We start from the raw sequence: 14012 nt of genomic DNA on the forward strand, positions 1-14012 counted from the left end.
TGCTTTGCATTACAGCGAGTACCGGTAATCCTGTACACAGTGCTTTTATATGGGCCGGTACTCACCGGTACTGAGTACCGGCACTTCTCATTTTTACCGCTCCGAGTACCGGCACTTCTCTGCTGCCAAGGAGAGTAGCAGTACTCATCAAAGGTAGGGTCATTGTAGCTTTGGCTCACGCGCACGAACGAGGCTGTCTGACAGCCAAAGCGCCTCTAGCCCAAGCTGAGCCACCTTTAAACAATTCAGCAGGGCTCATCTGCATAATGTCCTGTGTTCACCACCACGCTGTGTTTGACAGAGCAGGGTCCATTCAGGCCCTGTGCTGTCAATCACATTCACACCATGGTGTGCATTTGTGCACACACTCGAATCCAGGCATCCCGCTGACAGCAGCAATTAAGAAAGTCATGGGAAATAACGAGTGTAAAATGGCCTTTATCCCGCCTGTGTCTTTTGTGTGTTTGCCTGCTTGTGCACGCATGTTTGTGTGTGTGAGAGAAAAGCAAGTGAAAGAGGGAGAGAATCCAGACACTAGAGAGGTATTTTAAAGGACAGTCTTGGAATGCTTTGTGTGAGCATTGCTGCTTGTTTCTGTGAGTGCGCACTCAAGAATATATAAGTATTCGGCCACATAGTAGAAGTGTCTTATGTCTTGTCCTTAGCCCCCACCCCTAGCCCGCCCACTTGCTACACTCATAGATCATTTTAAGAGTACCTGCACTTATTTTTCCCCATTTAAAGCACTGCCTGTACATTTACCGCGAGCGCTGGTACCTCTTGTAATGAGACGTGAGTGTCAGTAATGCTTTGCATTACAGTGAGTATCGGTAAAGCTGTACATTTACCTGAGCGCTGGTACCTCTTGTAATGAGACATGAGTGTGAGTAATGCTTTGCATTACAGTGAGTATCGGTAATGCTGTACATTTACCTGAGCGCTGGTACCTCTTGTAATGAGACGTGAGTGTCAGTAATGCTTTGCATTACAGTGAGTATCGGTAAGGCTGTACATTTACCTGAGCGCTGGCACCTCTTGTAATGAGACGTGAGTGTCAGTAATGCTTTGTATTACAGTGAGTATCGGTAATGCTGTACATTTACCGCGAGCGCTGGTACCTCTTGTAATGAGACGTGAGTGTCAGTAATGCTTTGCATTACAGTGAGTATCGGTAATGCTGTACATTTACCTGAGCGCTGGTACCACTTGTAATGAGACGTGAGTGTGAGTAATGCTTTGCATTACAGTGAGTATCGGTAATGCTGTACATTTACCTGAGCGCTGGTACCTCTTGTAAAGAGACGTTCGTGTCAGTAATGCGTTGCATTACAGTGAGTATCGGTAATGCTGTACACATACCTGAGCGGTGGTACCTCTTGTAATGAGACGTGAGTGTCAGTAATGCTTTGCATTACAGTGAGTACCGGTAATGCTGTACATTTACCTGAGCGCTGGTACCTCTTGTAATGAGACGTGAGTGTCAGTAATGCTTTGCATTACAGTGAGTACCGGTAATGCTGTACATTTACCTGAGCGCTGGTACCTCTTGTAAAGAGACGTTAGTGTCAGTAATGCGTTGCATTACAGTGAGTATCGGTAATGCTGTACACATACCTGAGCGCTGGTACCTCTTGTAATGAGACGTGAGTGTCAGTAATGCTGTGCATTACAGTGAGTATCGTTAATGCTGTACATTCACCGTAAGAGCTGGTACCTCTTGTAATGAGACGTGAGTGTCAGTAATGCTTTGCATTACAGTGAGTATCGGTAATGCTGTACATTTACCTGAGCGCTGGTACCTCTTGTAATGAGACGTGAGTGTCAGTAATGCTTTGCATTACAGTGAGTATCGGTAATGCTGTACATTTACCGTGAGTGCTTGTACCTCTTGTAATGAGCCGTGAGTGTCAGTAATGCTGTGCATTACAGTGAGTATCGGTAATGCTGTACATTTACCTGAGCGCTGGCACCTCTTGTAATGAGTCGTGAGTGTCAGTAATGCTTTGCATTACAGTGAGTATCAGTAATGCTGCACCTCTTGTCGTGAGCCGCCAGCCTCTGGCCTGCTCTTCGGTGTCGGTATTTGGACCTGTTCTGTCTTGGACGCTCTTTGAGGGTTTGTTCACGATGTTGACATTTCCTGGCTCCCCGGAGAGTCATCCCTGGCTCTCTCGCCTAGCGATAAATGTCTCATCCTGGAGACGTGTGGGTGAGAGGCAGGGCACCAGAGAGAGAGAGCCGCACTGATGCCAGCCTGTGCCAGGCCCAGCAGGTGCCCCTAACACTGGATGTATGTGAGGACCGGGCCCCCCAGCGATTCTCATAGTCATGGGTGAGGGGGCGACTTACCTAGAACCCCTGGAGGAGGATGGCTGTGTAGGGCCATTGCCCAATCCCAGAGGACGCCAGTCCTAATATATGCCCTAGAGTGTAGTCCAGTCCCAATGAATGCTTTCCCTTGCAGTCCATCCCACGCATGCCTGTTTTTGTTCAAGCCAGGGCTAATAACAGACTTCCGGCGGAAGTGGCAGGAATAGATCTCGACGAATAGATCCTGTAGGCAGGCAGAGCATCGATTATCCACTTGTCAGCATTTTAATGCCCCCTCTTGACAAGCTTTTCTTCCTTTCCTCGTGTGATGAAGGCACAGGATGCCATCGAGCCTTACCAAAGCACTTTTGGGGGCGAGGTAAGATTGAGAGAAGGATGAAGCAGGGCACTGCTCTTTAGAGGGGTTGTAGCCACAGAACTCCTGCGTCAGGTGCTTTTCCTGTGTGCACAGGGGTGACTCGCTCTACCCTCACAGTCAGCTGTCCTGTCTCCTGTGCCCCCCCTTTTAGAGGTCTGAGCAAGCAAATGTTTACATCCAAATACCCAAACTCAGTTAATCGTTTTGGATTTTCGATATTTCTGAATATCTTCCGTTAGACATATATCTCTGGCTTTATCCTAGAAATGCCTTCTTCCACGTTCAGTGCGGCATTGTTTCTTAGTTCACTGCCTCCTTCCCCTGTTTTTACAGTTTCTTCGCGCCTTTCTGCTTAGTTAAACCATCAGACCCAAGTTTCTTTCAGCCTGCACCGCCTCTTAATGATTTACCCTGGATATGACTTGAAAAACCACACCTCCCAGGAAGCTCTGCTCCTGATTGATGCATTCCCGGATTGACAGTTCCTCCCGCCCCCCAACGAATCCACCTGGCTGACCCTCCCCTAGGAACCCCCCTGTGCATGTGCTCATTAGAGCCCAGGAAGGCTGGCAAATGTAGTGTTAAGGCTCAGTGCTCCATCTCAGTGACTGGCTCTCCTTGCACTCAGTCGGTTGCAGTGAGTGGCTTTCATTGGACTTCAGTCCACGTGAATGGATTTGCTTGGAGGCTTCTTTTCTTGGGAGTCCCTGGGCTCTTGGACTCTGGCCGCGCCCGTCTGTTATCGGGGAGATATTGGGCTGAAATGAACAATTCTGCCCTCTGTCCCACTATGACTTCACTGGCGTCACAAGTGCACCTTCTGAGAATGGGGAATAACTCCCTAGACCTGGAATTACTCGGTCCCTTGGCATAGATTGTCCATGGTTCCAGAGAGTTTAATACTGATACTTCCATCCTGCCCTAAGAGGGTGATGAATATCTGCGGGGTTGGGAGGTACAGCTCAGGGGGTCCGGGGTGCGGAGGGTGTCTGGGGGTGCTATAGCATTATCTGCTCCCCTCGTGGTACCGGAGGGGTCTGGTGGGGGCCGGGCTGAGGCTTTATCCACAGCCCCTGTCCCTTTCCTCCATGATTTTACAGGGTGTGAATTTGCACCTGGTAGAACGAGGGGCCTGAAGTACGTATCATTTTTTTAGGTCGCAAACTGCCTGATTCGCAGGATGGGGCCAGTTGCGACTGCAAAAAGCATTGTTTATGAACAGAACCCTATTTTGCGATTGGATAACCTTCTCAATATCGACTCACAGTGGTATGTATTAATGTTTTGGGACCGAAATACAGTCGCAAATCAATCGCATTTTACCGCCTTCTTCAAGGAGGTGGTAACCCATTTGCAAATGGAGAGGGGACCCCAAGGGACCCCTTCCCCTTTGCGAATGTTTGTGAAATCTTTTTGATCATACTAGGCAGGGGTCCCAGGGACCACTGCTTACTCTTAAAAAAATAAAAAGGAAACTTTTCATTTTTCTTTTTGAAACGCATCCTGTTTTCCTTTAAGGAAAGCAGGCTGCTTTTTTTAAAAAAAGATCTTTATTGAAGAGCAATCACAGGAGACTGGTGATATGAAACAAAAAGCAGTGTCAGGACCACAGTGTTCAGGGCTCTAACCTTCGGATAAGGCTCCTGGCATGGGTTCCAGTCCTTCGGGGAAAGCACCGGCTAAAACTCCAGGAAGGGCCCTATGGACTTCAGGGTGAAGTTAAACCTTTGACACCAGTAGGCCAACATCCCTGTGATTTTGCGATTACCAATGGGTCTCAAACCGAAACTTACCTCATGAATATTGAGGGAGGTCTGTTTGCTGCCCACTTTGTACATCGCTGTTTGCGATTTTTCAAACAACAAATTGCAAAAATTTGCTAGGTAATCGCAAACTTAAAGCTCTGTACATCTGGGAGCAGGTGTGGTGTTTCTGGACCCGGTAATATCGGGTCTGGAAACTGCAACAACACTTGTTCACCTGGAGTGGTATCTCCTCCCTCACCGTACCCCATCAATCATACCGTTCCAGGCAACAACTGTTACCGGGGTCCTTTGAAAGAAGATTTACTTTAGCACTGCGGGCACAATAACCGTTGAGAACATTGATGTTGCGTCATGTTAGACTGTCCTGTAACCCCTTCTTTTCTTTCTAATTTTGAGCACAGGGCGCCCAGATCATCGTGTTTCCAGAAGATGGCATCCATGGGTTTAACTTCACGCGGGAGTCCATAGGGCCCTTCCTGGAGTTTGAGCCTGCGCTGCCCCCGAAGGCCTGGAACCCTTGCCTGGAGCCTCGCTTCAATGATACGGAGGTAAGACCCCTGAGCACGGTGGTCCTGGCACCCATTTTTATTTCACATCATCCGTCTTCTGACAGCAGGATGAGGAGTAGGGTGGTGGGAAGCATCCTTGCACCAGTGCTAGAGCTCTGGAGGTCTTGTGTGTCCTCCAGTGATCATCATTCATTTCACAACAGTTTCCCATGATTCACTTCTGGAACTCTCACTGCCCACTTGATCTAAGTGGGGAAAACCATGTCTGCAGCAGCTAAATTCGAAACCTAAAATATAAAATACCAAAACTGCAGAATCAAGCACCCAATGACAATGTGTGTTTTCAATTTAGATGTTTTAAAATGTTCACATAAAATACACACGTTTTAAAAATGTGGCAAGTACAGAAAGCACTATACCCCTGCAAAAATAGAGATTTCTTTATGGAAACTAAAATCTGCAAAGGTAAAGTTGTTGATGAATGCTGGGATAAGATTAAAAATCTATTATTAATTTATTAATGGTGTCCTCTATATTTTTTTTTTAGATTTTTTCAGATTATTAGCTGCAAACAGCACAAAAAATCCTCATTTCAAATAAGCTTTCACTGTGCAAATAAAATTTGCCTTCAGCATATACTACATTATTAATTCACCCACACTTTTCCTAGCTTACGTGCAGGTAAAAAGAAAGGGTGCAAAGTGTTTGCTGAATATTTAAAAATAAAGTATACAAACCGACGGACCACGCACGCAACCTGGACTTCATCCTAGACTCCTCCCTCTCGATGACCAGACAAGTCAACGCCGTCTCCTCGTCATGCTTCAACATTCTACGCATGCTACGCAAGATCTTCCGGTGGCTCCCCACAGAAACCAGGAAGACGGTCACCCAGGCACTAGTCACCAGCCGTCTGGACTACGGAAACACCCTCTACGCCGGAACCACCACCAAACTTCAGAAAAGGCTCCAGCGCATTCAGAACGCCTCAGCACGACTCATCCTGGACATCCCCCGACACAGCCACATCTCCGGACACCTGAGAGACCTGCACTGGCTCCCCGTCAACAAGAGAATCCCGTTCCGACTCCTCACCCACGCACACAAAGCTCTCCACAACCAAGGCCCCAGATACCTCAACGACCGCCTGACCTTCTACACTCCCACCCGCCAGCAACGCTCTATCAGCCACGCCCTCGCCGCCGTTCCCCGCATCCGAAGAGCCACCATGGGAGGAAGATCCTTCTCCTACCTGGCTGCCAAAACGTGGAACTCCCTCCCCATCCACCTCCGCCTGACCCAAGACCACCTCTCCTTCAGGAAGCAACTCAAGACCTAGCTGTTCGAATAGTAGCGGACCCCCCTCCCCCAAGCGCCTTGAGACCCTCCGGGTGAGTAGCGCGCTATACAAATGCTTTGATTGATTGATTGATTGATTGATGGAATGCTTGGATTAATCTCAGCCACTGGTAATCACTCGGCGCTGCATCTCTAACCATCATTAATTCGTTCACCATGCCACCTTGGTTTAGACCCAGCTATATGCAAATCACTATTTACCCTGCTCCAATAGGAAGAGTCCAACCTGAACTGCCATGCCCCCTACAACCCTCCATCCCCCGAACCAAAACACAAACCACCCAAGACTGGTTTTGCCCTTATTAGGGCTCATCAGCCAATTATAGCGTGGTTCTAGTGTCATGGTCAATCAATCAATCAATCACGTGTTTGTTAAGCGCGACTACTCACCCGTAAGGGTCTAAAGGCACTGGGGAAGAGGGGAGGTGCAGGTTCCAGTCCATCAAGGAGGGAGTCTGTCGAAGAGCCAAGTTTTGAGGTCTCTCGTGAAGATGGGGAGTGATGTTGTTTGTCTGAGGTGGAGCGGTAGGGCGTTCCAGACTCTGGCTGCGAGGAAGGAGAAGGAGCAGCCTTCCGATCTGATCTTTCTGGCGCGGGGAACCACGGTGTAGGAGAGCTGGGCTGATCATAGGGTTCTTTGGGGTGCGTGGAAGTTGAGTTGGCTGTTCAGGTATGCTGGTCCGGTGTTGTGGAGGGCGTTGTGTGCGTGTGTGAGGATCTTGAAGGTGATTCTAGTCTCGATGGGAAGCCAGTGGAGTATGCAGAGGTGCTGGGAGATGTGGCAGTGTCTTGGCAGGTTAAGGACCAGTCTTGCTGCTACGTTATGGATGTTTAGTAGCTTGCAGGTGAGGTTTTTGTTTATTCCGGCGTAGAGTGCGTTGCCGTTGTCGAGTCTGCTGGTGACAAGGGCGTGAGTGATGGTTTTTCTGTGCTCCAGGCGGATCCATTTGAAGGTCTTGCGTAGCAGGCGGAGGGTGTGGAAGCAGGAGGATACGACGGAGTTGATCTGGCGGTCCATTTTGAGCTCGGAGTCCAGTATGATACCCAGGTTTCGTGCGTTGTCCGTGGGGGGTGGGTGGACTTCTGAGGGCGGGGGGCCACCAGGTGTCATTAAAGGCATCGGGGTGTGGGCCCATGATGATTACTTTTGTTTCGTCGGCGTTGATTTGTAGCCAGCTGCTTTTCATCCATTTGGCGACAGCTTCCATACCTTCTTGAAAGTTGTGATTGGCTGCGTTGGGTTCGCTGGATAGGGAAAAAATGAGTTGGTGAAGTACTGGATTTTTAAAACCCAGCGGTGCAGGGGAACACACCCTAAGACTTCGGGTTCTTCCTGTTTCAGACCTACAGAAACACAGAGTCTTCTGGGTGAAGTCAAAGATCAGTTTATTGGCTGCAGACCAATTACAGGTATCCGAGAAGTACAACACAATGTATGTTCTCAGGAGACTGCTTAAACTTACAGAAACGGGCTTCTCCTTAAATACAAAATATCATGCTTCAGGCACACATTCCTTGTTTTACGATATGGTCATTCATATGTATTCATTACAAACGAAAAGGCAGAGTCATGATGACCATCCCACATTCCAGTTCGGCCAGCCCACAATTATTTACCCAGCGAGGCTCAGATCCCACATCAGATATCAACAGACCCCAATAAACCCGGGCACCTCCTGTTTGTAAGACAAGCCATAAAGCAGGAAGAGTCAGGTGTGAAAGAGATTAGCCGGAGGCTTGTGTGGGATGAAAAGGCTTTATGGTGTGTCAAACCCTGATGCTAATCACAGGTGGCCGTAGGACGGGGAGCTCGTGGGACCGGACTGACCTGGGGCGGTGGAGCCAAGTCACACAGGTCACAGAGAAGTCAAAGGAAGGCACATGTGTTCGTAAGGCCTGTGCTCGCTCGTAATGTGTAGCCTATGTGAGGGCAACCATAAGATGGCCACCGCTCCAAGATGGAACCCACGAAGTCAATGTGAAATATCATATACAAAGTGCGTTTATCGATGAAATGTTATGCAAAGCACTTGTACATACTGCATTGGCCATTCGCGGTTCGCTAATACCGGAATAAACAGGGGTAGGGCCCTGCCTCCTACGCGGTCCCAAATTTTAAAGTACCACAGACCCTCCTTTTGCCCTTACATAGGCAATAACTATACTCATATCAATCCGAGTCTAGGTCAATATTCATGAAGTCATGGAGATGTTGCTGTAGCATCATCCTATTACTTAGCTCGTCCCTCGATACAGGTTTCCTTACACATAATGTAGCACAGAGGCCATATATCGCAGGAGCACACTGTATACACAGACAGAACAGGAAAAGAATGGCTAAGATCATTCCAATGACCATCAGAATCTTCCAACCCCAGGCAGATATCAGTTCCCAGAACCACCCCATCAGTGACCAATCTCCTTTATCTACGTGTATAGATTCAGATATTTTATGCAGTTTAGAGATGGCTTGATAAACTGTTGGAGCGTTATCTGGTATGAAAATGCAACAGCTAGATTGGATAACCTTACATACTCCACCGCGGTCTGCAAGTATGACGTCTAGAACCATACGGTTCTGCAAAGTCATGAGGCGATCCGCTTGGAGCTCAGCTGTCAAATTACCAAGGGCACCAGCCGTAACATTAACAGTGGATTCAACCACACATGTCAGTTGTCTCAGGTTCCTACTATTGACCATAGGTCCCCAAAACGGCAGGAAACCCAAAAAGAAGTCTCCTGCTTCCTGACCGGCAGTATCCTCCTTACTAACCACGCCTCTCACAACTCTGGTCTTGTGATAATCAGAGGCAGCAGTAAATGTTGGCGGTAGCAAGTTTGCAATATAACATGTGCCCGAGAAATCAGGGGGCAACCATGTATATGCTCGGTCATTGCAGACAAAATATGTACCCTTGGCAGCCAAAAACGCAGCGGAAAATTGCGATGGAAAAGTGTACGTTTCAGTACAGTCACTTTTCCCCAGTTGAGCTCTTGGATTCTGACCATTACCTTGTAAACAGAACCGACCTATGTGGGGTACGACCCAAATTGGGGATGAGATTTTTCGCTGCCTTTCACCCAGACTAATGCTATACCCCGTCGCGTTCCAACCTACATAAGCTCGCAATTCATCCTTGGGAATAGATGAGTATGCGTCGATATCTCTGCTCATATCGGCAATTCCTTTCATTAAGGCTTTATTATTTGTGCTAGGTCTGATGGAACGCGGTTGTCGCGGGGAGTAGGCATCTAATGCAAAAAGAAACATGGTCTGGAATGCCCATGACGATCCATTATAGCTAAACAGCAGCACTAGATAAGGAATACCCTTGTTAATGGTATGTGGCATTAAACCACACACCCAGCAATTGGTTGTATTCATGACTAGTTGGTGCTGGTGCTGGTGCAGGAGCTGAATAAACGAGTTGTTTACGAACTCAGACCGTCTAGCTTGTTCGTGTTCCGGCAGAGGGTGGAAAGAGTGCAAGGAGACAGTAGGAGGAGGTATAGGCTGTTCAGTGGGTGCAAATGGCACTTGAGAGGAGAAGAATACAAATCCTACAGTAAACACCATCATACTACATAGTATAAACAGACATAAAAATACAAAACGTTTGCTCTTCATTATTTTACATATTTTCGTCTTAAAGTTCATTTCCTCAGCGGGTCTCTCCATCTTGAAAAACTCCATCCTCTAATCGTGCCGCTCGCGGCGGGTGAGTATCTTCTGCTAAGGAGTACGCCTGTCAGTCCAGGGAACGCCCTAGACCAACCAGAACCGTTGACCTAACGTCTTCGGCCTGTACCCCAAAGTCTTGGCACCGCGACCCTGCGGCTGAACCCGGATGGTGGTTCGAAAAACAAAAAATCAAAAAAGTCCTTCAGATGGGAGAGCTATAATATCAAAAAATAGTAAGGGAAGGGAATTTTTATTTGTCCATAGGTCTTGGTCTCAAGTTGTAGCGGTTTCTGCCAGGTACTGACTGGTCTTGAAACAAGAGTTCAGGCTCTGTGGTGTCTATTCGAGTTGACGGTGGCACAGCTTCTTGCAAAATTTCGTCACTCTCTTGTTCTGAAGTTGTGCCTCTTATGCGTGCATCACTAAATGGTACAAAACGAGGTACAGTGTCTGTTTCAGCGACACCCTCCTGGACCCACTGGTCATATGGTAGAGGCAAAGGGATCCGTTTGCAGTGGGCGCCGTGAATCCAATTCTTTTTCCCTTTTACTCAAACCGCTGATCTTGTCGATAGAAGTACGAGGTGAGGGCCGATCCAACGGGGCTCATCGTTGTTCTTTCGCTGAAAGTTCTTCACGAGCACCCACGAGCCAGGATCGATAGGGTGTCCGGGAGCTTCAGAGGCCTGGGGCAGAGTATCATGCACCTGTTGGTGTAAAACACACAATTTAGCCGTCAATTCATACAGGTAGTCAAGTAGTACTGGATGTTCGATTTCGCTGAATTTTGTCGGTCTTGGCACACCCCATACATTGGCCGGGCGGCCAAAAATGATCTCATATGGGCTAAGTCCCACTCGTGAATGCACAGTCATTCTTGTGGATAGGAGAGCTAAAGGCAGAGCGTCAAGCCATTTAAGACCGGAGCTCGCCTGGATTTTGGCCAGCTTGAGCTTCAGAGTGCCGTTGTAGCACTCTACTAATCCAGCTGATTGGGGGTGATTTGCAGCGTGAAATTTCTGCTTTATACCTAATCCCTCACACACATTCTTCATCACTCGACCCACAAATTCACTCCCATTATCACTCCACACCATTCTTGGCATTCCAAACCTAGGAAAAAATTATTTCACAAGGGCTTTGGCTGTGGATAAAGCAGTGTTGTCTTTTAGGGGATATGCTTCTATCCATTTAGAAAAAACGCAAACAACAACCAGTACATATTTCAAGTTGTTGCACCTTCCATGTGGATAAAATCTAACTGCAAAACCTCAAATGGATATGATGGAGGCGCAAAATGACCAGCTGGAGTTGGGGTTCCCCTACCAGGGTTATATTTCAAACATACCATACAATTCTTGACCACATTCTCTGCACACTTGGGAATTCCAGCGTTCTGCCATACTGGAGCCAACAACTTACAGATTCCTTTCACACTGATATGTGCCATTCCATGTGCCATAGTAACTACTGGAAGCACATATGCATCAGGTAACAACCATCGCCGATGTTCTGACAAATCGATCCAACAACCATTCTCATCCAATTTTCCCGTACTTTCTCTCCACTTGCTCAACTCTTTCTCTGTGGCTTCAGCTTGTAGGGACTTCACACTTTCTATCGTGTCTTCACACATTCCAACATCACCAACCCATCTTGCAGGGCCTGCAACATACATTCGAGTCTTCACATCTTTTGCTGTTTCTTTCGCGATTTCATCAGCAAATGCATTACCACGACCAACATCATCAGTGACTTTCTTGTGCGCACGGCATTTCATAATCGCAACTTGTAACGGTAGGGTCAGTGACTCAAGGAGATCATTCACCAACTTGCCATTATGAATTTTAGCTCCATGCGAAGTCAGGAACCCACGTTCTTTCCACAATCGCCCAAAACTATGAGCCACACCAAAGGCGTACTGGCTGTCAGTATATATGTTCACTTTCATTCCTTCAACACGCATGCTCTTGTAAGGGCAATTAATTCTGCTGCTTGAGCCGAATTATGTGGCACACGTGCAGTTTCAACAATCGTGTACAAAGTCGTGATAGCATATGCAGCAGTCGTATCACCATTTGGAAGCTTGAAGCACGAACCATCCACCCATAAGGTACCATCACACTCAGTTAGGGGAGTATCTTTAAGATCCACTTTCCCTTTTGTCTCTTCTTCTGTTCTAAACAGACAATCATGTTGCTCAATCTCATCTGTCTGCTGGAATTGGCAATAATGTAGCTGGATTCAACGTGTTGCATCTCTTTATGTGTATATGATTTGCCAACAGTGTCAATTCATACCCTGACAATCGAGCACTAGTTAAGTGCTGTGTCTTGGTCCGATTTAACAATGTGTCCTCAGCATGTGGAACCATTACAATCAATGTGTTATCCATCACTAGTCCAGCAGACTGTCGAATAGACACAGCTGCTGCGGCTGTAGCTCTCAGACAACTTGGCAATGCCCTCGCTACCGGGTCCAACGTTGACGAAAAATATGCGCATGGACGCGGTCTGTCGCCAAAAGGCTGTGTTAACACTGATAATGCGCAACCGTCCTTTTCATGAACATACAATGTAAAAGGCTTGCTGTAGTCAGGGGTACCCAACACAGGAGCTGAACATAATGCATTTCGCAATTCCCAAAAACTTTTCTGACACTCTTCAGACCATGGGACAGGATTCGGTGTGTTTTTACATGTTAATGCTAGCAAAGGTTTTGCCAGCAAAGAAAAATTCGGTATCCAATGCCTACAGTATGAAGTAATGCCCAAGAAAGCACGCACTTCTCTCTGTGTTCTTGGCACACTTAATTGTGCAATGGCTTGAATTCTTTCTGGGGTCAGTTTCCTTCCCTCCTTCGATAAGAGATGACCTAAGTAGGTCACTTCTTGTCGACAATATTGCATTTTTGAGAGAGACACTTTGTGATGAAAGGCAGACAAATGACGCAACAATGACAATGTAGCTTCTTTGCAAATCTTTTCAGTATCCGCGGCGATTAGTAAATCGTCAACGTACTGTATACGGATAGCGCCACTAGGTAAAACAAGTGCATCAAGCTGCACCTTTAAAGCCTGACTGTATATTGATGGACTTTCACAGTAGCCCTGTGGAGCGCGTTTAAAGCGGAAGCTTCGACCTCCTAAACTGAAGCCAAAGATGTCCCTACTCTCCTCTACAATTGGGATGCTAAAGAAAGCATTCTTCAAATCGATTACTGAGAACCATGCAGCGGAAGCTGGAATTATAGTTAACAAGGCAGTTATATCAGGGACAACTGGAAACTGTGGCACAACAATCTTATTAACCTCTCTAAGATCAATCACAAATCTGTAAACAGGTGGCTGTGAAGGGTCCGTTCGTTTTAAGACAGGTAAAACAGGACTATTGCAAACGTTGCCTCTTGTCTCTTCAATTACACCCTTTTTAATCAAATCGCTGACAATTGCTAACAACGCTTTCTGACCTTCATTGGAGATCTTGTACTGGGGAATGCGTGGCAATCTAACATTGGCTTTTAAAGTGACCACGTATGGCGGTATTTCCAAGAGACCCACATCATTGGGACCAGTAGCCCAAAGGACATCCGGAAGGGATGACAATTCAGGCGGCAATGCATTCTTTGACAAATATATTGGGGAAATCACTTCCTTACCCAATGTAAGTTGTACTCCTGAGGGAGAACAATATAGCGTCGCATGCAATCTTTTTAACAAATCCAATCCTAGCAGATTTTCACCACAACCTGTCGTTAGGATGAGGGGTGCTTTTAACTCACATGGTCCAACAGAAAGTGGCATAGGACTCGAAATCGGGTTCCTAACTGGGGCGCCAGAAAAACCTACTGAAACATTCATTTCGCCAGACAAAGGCGCGCCAGGGAGTTTTGAATGCATAATTGAACTCTTTGCAGCACCAGTGTCCAGCAGAAAGGGCTCTGTTACACCCGCTGTAGTCACCTTAACATACAGTCCACTCTGATCCACTGGTACTGAAACAACTCCCT

General features: G+C 47.1%; 1 protein-coding gene across 4 annotated transcripts in view; it reads left to right on the forward strand.

Moving 5' to 3' along the window:
- The window catches only part of BTD (biotinidase), a 291215-nt gene that overhangs the window by 225748 nt on the left and 51455 nt on the right, over nt 1-14012 (forward strand). For all 4 annotated transcript variants that reach the window (XM_085630423.1, XM_085630422.1, XM_085630425.1 and 1 more), the window contains one exon: nt 4857-5003. In XM_085630423.1, the coding sequence (XP_085486549.1) occupies nt 4857-5003 (147 nt within the window). The remainder of the gene's footprint in view (nt 1-4856; nt 5004-14012) is intronic.

This window comes from Triturus cristatus, chromosome 10 (genome assembly GCF_964204655.1).
Source record: "Triturus cristatus chromosome 10, aTriCri1.1, whole genome shotgun sequence".
NCBI lineage: Eukaryota > Metazoa > Chordata > Amphibia > Caudata > Salamandridae > Triturus > Triturus cristatus.